This window comes from Thermothelomyces thermophilus, chromosome 3 (genome assembly GCF_000226095.1).
Source record: "Thermothelomyces thermophilus ATCC 42464 chromosome 3, complete sequence".
In the NCBI taxonomy this organism is placed as follows: Eukaryota; Fungi; Ascomycota; class Sordariomycetes; order Sordariales; family Chaetomiaceae; genus Thermothelomyces; species Thermothelomyces thermophilus.
This window is the reverse complement of record NC_016474.1, coordinates 781991-794462: the sequence shown is the minus strand read 5'-3', so window position 1 is coordinate 794462 and position 12472 is coordinate 781991. Positions and strand designations below refer to the sequence as shown.

General features: G+C 55.2%; 3 protein-coding genes across 3 annotated transcripts; 1 reads left to right on the top strand and 2 right to left on the bottom strand.

Moving 5' to 3' along the window:
• Positions 1 to 317: 317 nt before the first annotated feature.
• MYCTH_2303435 (uncharacterized protein) lies at positions 318 to 2668 on the bottom strand. Its single transcript, XM_003662564.1, has one exon. It carries the CDS (start codon positions 2614 to 2616, stop codon positions 412 to 414), a length of 2205 nt encoding a protein of 734 aa, XP_003662612.1. The 5' UTR covers positions 2617 to 2668; the 3' UTR covers positions 318 to 411.
• A 2601-nt stretch (positions 2669 to 5269) lies between these two features.
• On the top strand, positions 5270 to 5935 carry MYCTH_2303434 (uncharacterized protein). The gene has a single exon (XM_003662563.1). The coding sequence runs from the start codon at positions 5627 to 5629 to the stop codon at positions 5834 to 5836; it is 210 nt and encodes a 69-aa protein (XP_003662611.1). The 5' UTR covers positions 5270 to 5626; the 3' UTR covers positions 5837 to 5935.
• Positions 5936 to 9676: 3741 nt separating this feature from the next.
• Positions 9677 to 10589, bottom strand: MYCTH_50303 (uncharacterized protein; the record flags this gene model as incomplete). The annotated part of the gene is made up of 3 exons (XM_003662562.1): positions 9677 to 9813; positions 9893 to 10126; positions 10178 to 10589. The coding sequence occupies 3 exons, from the start codon at positions 10587 to 10589 to the stop codon at positions 9677 to 9679; spliced, it is 783 nt and encodes a 260-aa protein (XP_003662610.1).
• Between the last annotated feature and the right edge of the window lie 1883 nt (positions 10590 to 12472).

Sequence of the window (12472 nt, the reverse complement as noted above, 5' to 3'; positions counted from 1 at the left end):
CAGAGGAATGCTTGGAGCTTGGCAAACTTGCCGTAACATGCCTATTTCGTGTCCAGAACCTCCCCAATTGGCTGCTACGTCAGCCATTAGCAATCCGCCCGCAGCGCTGTGGCATGTTAGCCGCGCGGTGGCTCTTTTTGTCAAGTAACGCTAATAGAAGTCCAGCGCTACGAAGCTGACAGCAGCTGATCGTGACACTGGCTACAACAACAAGGAGAACACCAAGAGACTCCAGGAAGTCTAAGGGTATAATCGTCATTTCTTCGTCAAAAAGCAGGTCGTTGTCCGTGGGCCACTGCTTTGAAAGTACTAGTGACGCCACCCATGACCGTCAGGCCTCGGTTTACTGCGGAGGCATTCATCTTCCGTCTGTAGCATTCCTACATCCTGGGCATCATGCTGGCCCACGAATTACTGATACTCGGGCTTGAGAGTCCAGATCGCCCGCATGCTGGACCCTCGCTTCTCCATCTTGGCCACCTTCCCTAGTGCTAACTTGAACTCGTCCGCCTGCCGAGAACCACTGCAATATCGGTTGAAATGATCCACCAGCAGCTTGGACGGCACCTGACCGTTGTGCCGCTTGATAAATTCCGGTATCATTTTCTCAAAGTCTTTCGCCCGGAGATTTTGATCAGCTGCACCGGGCGTACCCGGTCTTGAGCTGCCGGGACTGCCTGAACCGAGCCCTTGGCGGTTTGCAACGCCGGCCAATATGGTGGCAGAGCTTGGCCCGCCGCGCCCGCGACGGATATTGGTAGGCCGGCCGGCCTCCCCAACCTCCCCGGTCCAGGTCACGGTGCCAATGGGCACCCTCCGAGCCTGCTCGCCTGCGCGGCGGAGACTGAGCGCTGCTTGCGCAGCTATCCGGTTAGCCTCCTGCTGGAGCAACTTACGATCCGCCTTCACCGTCTTCTTGCCGTTGATGATTTCATCATGCTCAAGGGCGCTGTGGACGTTTGAGCTTGCAAAGAGGCCTTCCAGAAGCCGATCCTCTTCGTTGGACGGTGGTGCAGAGGGGTCTTCATACGTCTCGAGGCCAGCAACCCCATCTATCTTGCGAAGATCGCCTTCCTTCTCATCTGCGTCCTTGTTGGCGCCGACTTGTCGGGGCCTGAGTGGAACAGCGTCGTGCCCAGGCACAATGAGTTCCTTCGGGCCGCTGCGTTTGAAGTTCTTGACGTCACTGCCTTTGAACATCTCGCTCGTTTCGGTCACACCATCCTCGTACGAGCTGAGGCTAAAAAGGTCATGCAGGTCGCTAAGGTTGAAGGTTGTTTGCTGCTTCGGGTCCTTGAGCACCTTGTTTGACAGGAACTGTTTGAATATCTGCCGATGATAAATCTTTTCTTCGATTGTTCCGGCCGTCATCAGCCGGTAAATAGTAACCTCCCTCTTCTGACCCAGCCTCCAGGCTCGCTCCCTCGCCTGGACGTCCGTGGAAGGGTTCCAATCCGGGTCGAAAATAATGACGCGGTTCGCTCCCGTCAGGTTAACGCCCAATCCGCCAACCTTGGTCGTCAGCAAAAACACATCAAGCTCCGGATCGTTGTTGAATTGATCGACGAGGAGCTGGCGCTGCTTGACTGGCGTCTTGCCGTCCATACGCAGGTACTTGATATTGTCCAGCCGCTGAACAAATGCTTCGATGATGTCGAGCATTTGAACGCCCTGGCAGAACAGGAGCGTCTTGTGTCCTAAGCGTTTCCACATCGGGAGCAGCGACTTGACGACTGCCATCTTGCCCGATTTGCTGTCATCACCCCACTTGTAGCCAGGTTTGCCCTTGAGCCTGGGGTCCAACAGATCGGGGTGGTTGCATATTTTTCGGAGTATGTCAATGCCGTACAAGGACTGACGCGTCCGGTTGAGAATGGCCGCCATCTCTTCCGACTTGAGAAACAGTTCATATGCCTCCCGCTGCGACTGTGACAGCTTGCAGAAAAGCACCTGCTCGCTCTTCCTCGGGAGATCAGCAGCGACATCAACCTTCAGCCGCTGGAGGAGATAGGGGCTTATTGCATCCTTGAGGGTTTCTGCGCATTTCTGTGCAGTCATGATCTGTAGGTTGGTGGCATTGGCGTAGCCTCCCAGCCTAATTGGTATCTCAAACTGGTTGCGGAACGCCACCAGGGTACCAAGGCGCATGGGGTAAACGAAATCAAACAGGGACCAGAGCTCGGTCAGATTGTTCTGCATTGGTGTGCCGGACAGGATGATGCGGTTATGGGTGCGCAGCTCTTTGCAATAGATTGTGATGGCTGTGTTTGGGTTCCGGATCTTGTGGCCTTCGTCCAGGACAGCGTAGCCCCAGTCGACGGGGATCAGGACGTCGCCATACGTCTGCAGACCAGCATATGTTGTGACCAGAACATGACCCTGCTTGACCACCCGATCGACGATTTTTCTCGCGGCCGCGCTGGACTTTCTGGGCTTCTTCTCCTCCCAGTCATCCACATGGTCCTCGATCTCGCCCTCGTCACGGACATTGAACATGCCGCTTCCAGAGGAGTGCAAGATGGAGACGCGGAGTGGCGGCCACCAGCGATGGAACTCGTTGACCCACTGCCGCAGAACGGTGGCCGGGGCGACCACAATGACGGGTTTGTGGAGCATTCTGCTATAATGCAGGGCGGCAATAAATGAGATGACCTGGACTGAGAGATTGTGAGCGGAAGATTCAGGGGGCGGCAGATACTGAGAGTGCAAAAACAGGACGAACCTGTTTTACCCAGGCCCATCTCATCGCCGACAATGCCACCAACCTGTTGAGCATATAGCTCTGCCAGCCATTGCACACCGGTCTTTTGATAATCGAAGAGAGAGGGGTAGATGTCGCCGGGGAGCTTCAATCCGTTCTCGAAATGGTGGTCTGGTTGATCTGGTGATGGCTTGTGCCATTCCTCTACGCCATCTGACCCGTCGTCAACGGGCACACCCGACTGTTCCTGACGACGCCTTCTTGCCCGGCTCCTCCGCTCGACCCAGTCCCTAAGCCTCCGCTGGTAAACAGCCTCGTTCCCGTCGTCTATGTTGCTCAAGTCAATCTTGTCGTCGCCTCCCTTCACTGCTTTCCCTCGCTTCCGCTTCGGGGTGGTGTCCGTCAAGTCATAGTCATCAGAAGCAGAAGATTCCAAATCGACCGATTCGGCAGTTGATTCGTTCGGTGCAAAGTCATCGTCGGACACCGTAGGGGGTTTCGGTACCTTCCGCTTCTTCCGCGGCCGGAGAGAGAACTCGGACTCTACGGCAGAGCTAACCAAATCTTCGCTCTCCTCGGCGAAACCCGGTGCCCTCAAATTCTGGTGCGAACGGGGACCCTCTCCTGCCTGCTCCTCTAATTCCTCCACAACAGCCTCATCCTCCGCGTCGATTATCGCATCAGCAAGCTCTCCTTGGACGCCTTCAGGCCGGGGCCCGCCAAACGTGGCGAAAGGGGTGATTTTCCCGGTCCGAATGAGATACTCGCGCTGCGTCTCACCGGGAAGCCTTCCGCCTGTTCTTTGTGCCTGGTCATCCGCTGCATCTTGCCGATTTCGCTGCTCGATGCGGGCATTGAAATCGGCGATGTCTTTGTCGCAGATCTCAATCTCCGCCTCGATGCGGGCAATTTCTCGCTGGATTCGTAACCTTGCCGTAGGGTTCGCATGTGCGGCACGGAGTTTCTGCTGCTGAACCCTGAGTTGGTTCTCGAGTTTGGACTTAGACGCCTCGGCCTTTTCGATGCGCTTCTGATCCCGTTTGTCCTCAGCTTCGATCAGGGCGCGACTGGCCTGGAGCGTGATATCCCGCTCGAGGTCGTCCTGATCTCGAACATTTTCGGTGAGAAGCTTGAGTGCTGTCGCCTCGTCATCCACTATCTCGCTCTGGATGTCTGTTGCGTTCTCAGCGACATGGGAATTGGCGTTATCAGTGGACGCATTGGAGGGACCCTCGGCTGGGTTGGGGCTTTGGATCGTGGAATTCATATTGCGATAGGCGGGGAGCAAAGTATGATACTCTCGAGGGCTTTGTGACGAGAGACCGACCTAAGCGAAAGGCAAAGGCAAACCTGAGCAGGCAGGGCGGCAGGGGAGCGGCGGCGCGGGAACGAATATCAGGGCGGGCACATTCTAAGCGAGGTAACAGCAAAAGTACCAAAGAAACAAAGGAATGAGGACAAAACGGATGGATCTGCTTTGCCTTGTCGAGGAGGTGATTCTGACTGTCAAGTGCGAGGAGAGGTTCGTAAGCAGCAGCTGCGGGTGATACTGCTGAAGTTGAGCATGAATGAGTCGCGAACGCACGTGGTGGCATTCAGCGCGCTGTCACGTGACTTTAATTGATGACGCACGGCCGGTGTGCGCGCCCTTGGGCTTCTATCCAACCCCCAAGTTGGCTCGTGCTCTTCTTACATTCTTAAGAGTGTTGATGCTCTTGACAGAAACTCCTGTTTGCAAAACATTCGGTTCGTTCTTTGTCTTTTTTCTGGTTTGCTCTAACTCTGGTGCCCTGGTTTCAGCCATCGCCATATTTTCAATACTTGATTCGTACTTTGCGACCAGTCACGTTTTGCGGACAGCTGCTCCGTTTCAGGATTGGGCTCGATTTGCAACTGCAGCGCAAGGATGAAAGGACACCGGTATGCAGTCAAGTAGACGCTGCGATATTACAAGTCAGCCACGACTTTTGAGCAAGTCAAGGCCGCTTGGTTCCTCTCGCTCTTAAGGACCACTATTTTCTCTTTTGTAGCTTTTTGAGCTAAGGGCTTCGCTAATACGCTGTGATTTTGACTTTTTCCCCGTTTTCAGTTTCATTTTTTTTTATCAGAGGGTGTGTTCTACTGGGTTCGAGCCCCTTGAGATTATACAGAGGACCTTAAGAGTTTCAGTCGTGGCCAATGGTTAGTGATCATAGGTGTGACAATGAACTTGCTCCTCACTAAGCCAGTTGTGATGAATCATTGTTAATCTTCTTCCGGGGGGGGGGGGGGGCGGGCGGGAGCTCTCTGGCAAGTTCCTTTTTGCGGGAGCAAGGCTCCGATTACAGAAAGTCGTCCATGATGTCTTTCCACTATCCCATCGCTTGCTTGTTGCTATAGGACGTATGGACGGGACACAGCGCCGCGAGAAAAGGACCTTTAACCGTTGCAATGACGGACAGAACCCAGTCATCCGTGCTGCTCAATAGTTGAAGACTGAGCTTGGAGTCTTCTCCAAAGGACGGATGCTGCGAGACCCAGATTTTCTGTCGAAATCGCCGAGTGATTTGCAGGACGGGCCGGGCTGGTGTCCAACGAGACCGTTAACTTTTGTGCTTAGCCAGTTACCTACCGCCTGGGATACAGATCGGATGTTTTTGGGGGGAGGGTGGGAGTACGACGGACAGTTGCAACGCTGCGCAATCAATGGTACGCAGACGTCTGATCAGAAGAACGGTCTTGGCCAGGCCGAGCACAGAAAACGGCACAGCACCAGCCACCTCTTTCAGGGGTAGGCCGAGTCTAACTCTCCATACCCCGGCCTTGGGACTGACAGCTGACAGTGGAGTGCGCCGTCACTACTCCCACTCATCACATCCCACCATACCCCGCCCGCGGAACGCCTCCCCTTGGGCAGAGGTGTTTAAAGCAAAATGCGGATTGACGATGGCTGCCCAATGGGGGCCGGACATGCGAGGCCGCATCCCTCTCTCTCTGACACCGTCGGACCGTGTTCCTTGCATCCTGTCCCTTCCTCTCGTCCCTCTCCCTCTCCCCCCACCCCCACCCGGGGGCTCTCGATCTGACACTCCTGCTTTCTTGGTTCGGGACACAGACGCCTGCGAGGAGAAATCTAGGAAGGCGCCAATCCAATAGATCTGAAGCATAACGACTATGGCGACACCGCCGCGGCTCCAGGAGAGGTTCCCAGCCAGGTTTTGCCGTTCGCTGGGACCAGGCTGTTCGACGATTTCCCTCTCCACGGCGCGCTGTCTCGCAGGGACATGATGCTTGTCGCAAGTAACGCGCACCGTATCTGGAGTGGCTGGCTTGTTGGGGGCTTAGCGGGTCCCCATGTTCGCATCTTATAGCAACGGCTGCTATAGGGCCGGACCGCTCAGGAATACGCCGTCCCACTCTTGCAGACCGCCACCACCAACTGTTCGGCAGCTTACGCAGTATGGCCGTTTCCACGGTCCCGCTGCGGACTGGCTGTTTCCTTCTCTCGGCCTGGCGATTCTGAGTTGGGAGATCCGCGGCCTAGAATCCCACACGCTCACGCAAAAGAAGAAGCGCGTGATCCGTCGGATCACACCGGACAAGGATGCTACCCTACGGTCTTTGCGTATCACGGCCAGTGACCACCGAATTGGTTACAACTGCCAGGAGTGCCGTCGAAGCTGTCATCTCGTTTCCCCCCCATGTCATCGTCTGGGAGGGGAACTGGATTTGTTGGGCGGGTGGCTCGAGTTTCTCGGTGATGCGTCCGCCTTGCCCCGTGCTTCGCATTGACGCATGACGGGATGCCTCCTCGCTGCGAATTGCCCTACTCTTGGTTTAGTCAAGTGTACCCAGGAGGACAAGAAAACTTGCTATGGCCACTGAGTTATGTCATTGAAACTGCGGGTTTCGGTCGTCACTTCGACTTTGGGCAAGTTTAGAGAGTTTATTGATCCTTAACGAGCCTAGGACACCCGCTTTATGTGGCCAGCTTCCTACCGTGCTAGCAGCCAAGTCGAGTAGTTAGTGTGTAACCTAAAGCCTTCAAAATCACTGTGAACGGCGAATCGGCACTAGCAGCGGGAAGGGGCGGATCGGATTACCAATTGCTTGTGAGCATGAGGCAATATATTGCCGTGCTAATCTCCGATTGGATGCGTGCCTGTTTTTTGGTATGAACGTTGGCTACCAGCCCGCGACTTGTTTGCATGAGTACCTGAAACGCAGTTCTTCACGAAGTACATACGGTACCTGATGTGTGTAGCGGGGTACATACAATGCAGTCTTCTGCGGGTGCTAGACGCTGCAGCTCCGCAAGAGGATGGGATGAGATACTCTGGCGATTTCAAATTCCAAACGGAAGCAGGCGATGCCTATGCCTGAGGTGCTCTGGGCTGCCGTGGGAATGGGGAGCTCGGTTGTCAGCGCACCAATCTGACAAGAGGCACGGGGCGTGGTGGTCGGAGACCGGATCGAAGAAGCCAGGACCCCGCAGAGAAGGCGGGCTTACCGAAGAGAGATCGTTTCGACAGCCGTGACAGGGGCGGTTTGCCGAACACAACGTGGATGTGACTTGATGCTGCCTTGAGCCTCTCCAGGCCCTGGAAGTTGCCGAGATCGATCATCTTGGTGGGATGGGACCTGAAAGGAACAATCCACTCTTGTCCATTAGCCGGGGGTCGTGCAAGCAGTGCGAAGAGGGGAAGATGGGGCTCTCGCGCCTCTACTATTGCATTGGATTTTCGGCGGTGCTCGAGTTCGTTCCTGCTGAGGTAGGAACTTCCAGACTAATGAGGAATTGGTTCGCTTGAATGTGAACGGGTTGGATAGCGTAGGTGGCAGGTGCACGGTGCGGCTGAGCAAGTCGGGCCGCAGTTTGGTGATTACAAGAGTAGAAGGAAGGTCATCAGCTACCTTAGTGTACCCTGCCAGTGATACTTGCGGTATGACATGAAAATTAAGGCAGCCTGATTTCACTACTAGCAAGATTTCATACCATATACAAAGAACCTGGAAAGTACGTAGTGCTTTCCGTGGAGAAGCACCTGGAGCTGGCACTTGTCTGTTTTGGGTAATGTATTTTGATGTTGGAAAGTGCCCCATAACTTCCGTTGATGGAACTCCAACTCGAGTTTCTCGCTAGGTACGTAAGGTGATGAATATATGTACGAATTCCATACCTACTTGTATGGCACTGCAAGTACAACAGAGTCCAACACAGCCCTTTCTCCCGGTTATACGTTTCGCAATGTGTGTACGACTTGCCAGGACAAGCGGTGCGCTTATTTACGCTCTGTAGATAGTGAACTCCTAAAGCTCCCGTGTTTTGTTTATCACCACCTGAACCAGTTTGTTAGAGTACCTGCAGGTATATCCATGGTGGACACTCGCAGTGGGGCAGGGACTTGCTTCATCGATCGCGCACTGTGCCCACACCCCAAGGATACGGACTCTGTGGGGTCCGGCTTGGCAACGCTAATGATGCGCCTGCAACGGCCCAACGGCGCGCTCTGATTCAATGGTCTCAAATGGGTTCCACGTTCAATTGTCTGCAAATCACCGAGTTCCGGCCGCCAAGGGAGCTCCCATGCGCTTGTTTATCCGGTCCTCAAGCAAGGAAAGTGATGTCGCGATTGCAGATGATATGAGCATGCATCCCAACGTGTGGGTGGCAGCAATGCGAGAAGGTGAATCCTTGAAACTCAGGATTGTGGCAACCAAGTTAACTAAACGCTCTCCGTGACTGGGTAGTGTACCTCCGTCTCGGCGAAGAAAAAAAACCCGTTACCGTGCTGAGGGTGACTGGAGGATCGACATCGGAACTTGACATGGGGCGAGGCGAAGCCCTTGTCACCTTTCTACGGAGCATGTAATCGCACCCCTCACAACTCCAGCACTCACTTGGTAGCAAAGCAAAGGATTTTGGTCCAACTCAGGGTCCGCCCAGATAGAGAAACATTCAACTGGGTTCATCGAGGTATTTGAGATTGCAGCAGCCGATGCCTTTGGGTTGCCGGGTCAAGGGAGAAAGAGCATGACGAACTAATCGTCCTCGCGCCAAGCAGGGGTGCGATCCAAGCTGGATTACTTCAGATTGTGTACACCACTAGGACGAGTAGACTGAAACCCATTTCCTCCATTACCCAGCTCATGATGTCCGTTCTTACCCTTTCTCACCCGGAAGCGCTTCCCAACGAAAGCAAATGAACAATCTAGGTCGTCATCATCACTCGGCCGTACACCCCCCCTTCGCCCGACCGGTCATCGTATGTATCGTTTCTCCTGCCAAGGTTCCCAGCCCCATCTATGCCATGAGAACTGATGCTATTATATAAATAGAGAGAGAGAGAGGACAATAGGGATAAAAGAAGAAAACCTAGGGAATATGGAAATGAAAGATATCCTTTTAAATGTATCAGGGGTATCTCTGATATTAAGGCCGCCTCCTGAACAGGAGCGACTAACACGACGCTGTTGTAGGGATGGAAGATTACGTATGAGGGAGCAGAGAAGGTGTAGTGCCAGGAGAAGGAAACATTAGAAGAGTATAACAAGGTAAGACCGGGGCCAGGAGAGCAAGCAGTCAGTCTGCTCCAAGAGCACGACAGGGTGGTCACCTGCCACAATGTGCCTCTCCAGACCCAAGGTTTAGAAATGCCAAAACAAGAAATCTTTCTGTGCCAAAAGAAACGGTGTGTTTTCTTGATAGCCCAGCGGGCTTGATTATGTTGGGTTCTGAATGTTCTTTTGTGTTGCAGGCGGACCTTCCAGTCTAGCGTATCGTTGACGGTGGGGCCGCATCTGAGAGGAGGATTGAAAATACAACCAAGAGCAGGTGTGAACCTCGTTGGCCTGTTCGGACCGAGGGTTCTGCCGGAGCTCTTCAGGTAGGTGGTTCTGGTTTTGGCGTGTGCCATCTCGTCACTGGGGCTGTGACGGATAGAGATTGGCGTCCCCTGCCTCAGGATCTGAAGTCCCGAGGGGGGACAACGATTGCTATAAGCTCTCGCCGGACAGCTGCGCCGCCCTCTCGCGACAAGCTGCCGGGGTGAAACCGGTGCCGACCTTGTTTGCGATGATGCGCCACTTTTCGTTCTCGTAGTCCTGAAGCGCCGTTCTGAGTTTTTGGTCCTGTAGTTATAATTCACAGTCAGTCACTGATGCCGCGTTCTATCTACTCTCGAGTCCCGGCCTGAGAGAAACCACTCACCGTTTCCTCTGTCCACTGGGTCGTTTTGGCCTTGAGCTTCGTACAATAGCGCACCTGGAGTGTCCCGCTCGAACGTCCAGGGAAGAAGTCGGCAATTTGTTTCCACGTCAGGTTTTTGTTCTCCTTGAGATCGATAAGGAGCTGATCGTCCTCGGGCGTAAACTTCAGCTTCGGCCCTTTCGGCCGCGGAGCTGGTGGTGGCATCCCGGCTTGCCCAACCATGCTTGGGGCTCCTCCTCCTCCTCCTCCTCCTCCACCTGGTCCACCACCACCACCAGCTCCTCCTCCTCCTCCTCCTCCACCGCTACTGTCCCCCTCCCGTCGCATGAGCTTGCTTGGCGGCCCCGTATCCGGCAGCCGATGGTGGTGATGTGTTGGCGGTGCGGGTGCTTGTGCGTAAGCGGCACCCAGCGGTGTCTGTTGCATCGGCTCGAGATTGCTGTGCTCGAGGACGGGCATGCCGGGTACAGAGAGGTCGAGATCGTCGGGCCGTGACCGCTTCACCCCTCCCGTGTGCCCGTGCGTCGGGGTCAGAGGCTGATAGAGGGGCGTCACGACAGCATGGGGAGAGGGGCCGGCGCCAAAATGGGACGGTCCCGGATGCCCCAAGTGTCGGGCCGAGGGGTGCCCGGCCAGGTGGGCTGGGTCAGTAAGGATCGGATGCGGGTGATGGGTGGGGGTGTAATGCTGCGGCGGCATTCCGTGGTGAGAGGGGTGGGAAGGGGCATCGTGGAGCGGGGGCGGCGCGGAATGCTGGAGAGAGCCCCGATGGTGGTGGTGGTGGTGGTGGTGCGCATCATATGGGTGCGCAGCCTGGGCCTCTTCCCCCGAATGCGGCTCTTGTGTCGCGTAGTCGACATTGTAGTCGGGTCCCACACGGTAGTTGCCCGCCAGCGTGTCTCCAACACATGGATTCCGCCAGAGCGAGCTGCTCTGGCTGGTCGCCGGACTCTGAATCGAAATAGTTCGTGAAGGCTGAACCCCGCGGGGCTACGTGGGCGGAGGCAGCGACGATTCACCCGAAGCTGGGAGGTTCGGCAGCCCGTCCTCTCGTCTGCTTGGTCGGTTGGAGCGCCACCAGTAGCTTGTGTTGATGAAGAGCGAACGGTGCTCGGAGAAAGGCGGAGAGCATGTGTGTTGAAGGGTGGATCGGGTCTTGGCTGGATGTTCGCGGTCACGGGGAGCGGTCGGTGGGAGTGCCGGGACGGTCTCGAGCGGAAGGGCTTGGCCTGAGGCGGTTGGAGAGATAGGTAAAGTTAGTGCCAGTTACTCGGGCGGGACCCCTCAGCAGCTCGTTGCTTTTTATGACATGCGCGGGCAGCTTTCGTCTCCCTAACGCGACTGCTGGGCCCGGGTGGACGGGATTCCTTTGGTTGGGCGTCTTCGTACTTTACGCCCTTCCTCGTTCCCCGACAAGAGGGAAGAAAATTTTTGAGCAAACGACAACGAGTATATGTAGTATTATATCGTCTGACATTCAGTAATCGCGGAGCAGGACAAAGGAAGTCGGGTTCCCAGCGCTCTGGGGGGTGGGAGTAGGTTTAATACCCGTTGCATCACTCCACATCCAAGTTTAAGCACATCAGAGATTGCCAAGCGCCAGACCAAAAGGATGGTTTCTGAGCATTGGCGGGACTCAAGTCAACTTGACCAACGATGACGGTAGCATAATATGAGGATCTTATGCCATGGACCGGATGCCGGATATAGAAGCAGGGGCCAGCCCTAGCAATGATGCAACAGGGAAGGGGCCCATGAGAGCCACGGTAGCCGGGGTGTCGATGGCGGAGGCAGTCCATCAAATCTGGAACCCCCCCCCGGGCAGATTAGCCGAAAGAGGAGACCGTCAGGGCTGTGGGAACGATGAAGAGAAGAAAAACATAGCCTGGAAAACACACGGAAGGACGCGAAACACCCAGACAAAATAGAGAACAAAATGTGAAACGAGCCTTTACCATGCGGCTAGGGAAAGGGCACTGCGACAGCCGGATATTGAGGGTTGCTCCCAATACCCGGCTCATGGAAGAATGCAGCCGCGGCACTTGCCTCGCAGCTAAGCTTGGTAACGATGGCCTGCCGTTATTGATCTAGCTAGTAATCCTCCTCATGGCAAGCCGAAAGAGATTCCGTGGGAAGCTCTGGAGTGGGTATAGGTAAGATAATCCGGCCTCACAGTGGCTAGACCTGATCTCGACCGCTAAAGAATACGCGCACGAGAAACGGTAGGTACAAAAGACCCAGCACCGCTACCCACTCTCGACGCGGAGTGGTGGGATGGTGGGAAGGGATGGACACAAGCCACTTGGGATGTGCCCGAACGATTGCTCGGGAGCCTGTTACTTGTGGGCGGCGGACAGGGTCAGTGGTCGACCTTTTCGCTGTTGTGTCCCAAAGAAGATATAATAGAGCCGGGGTGGCCTATAGCAGCGACGAAAAGAGATCGATACCCTGGCCCCCCTTCCCCCCTAGGGCGGCGGCAAGTGAAGGCTCGCTGGTTAAGCTGTCAGATTGCCGAACGGGAAATGGGCGAGCTTAACAGGCGAGGTACCTGGTCAACCCATATTGAGTGATGTTTACACACG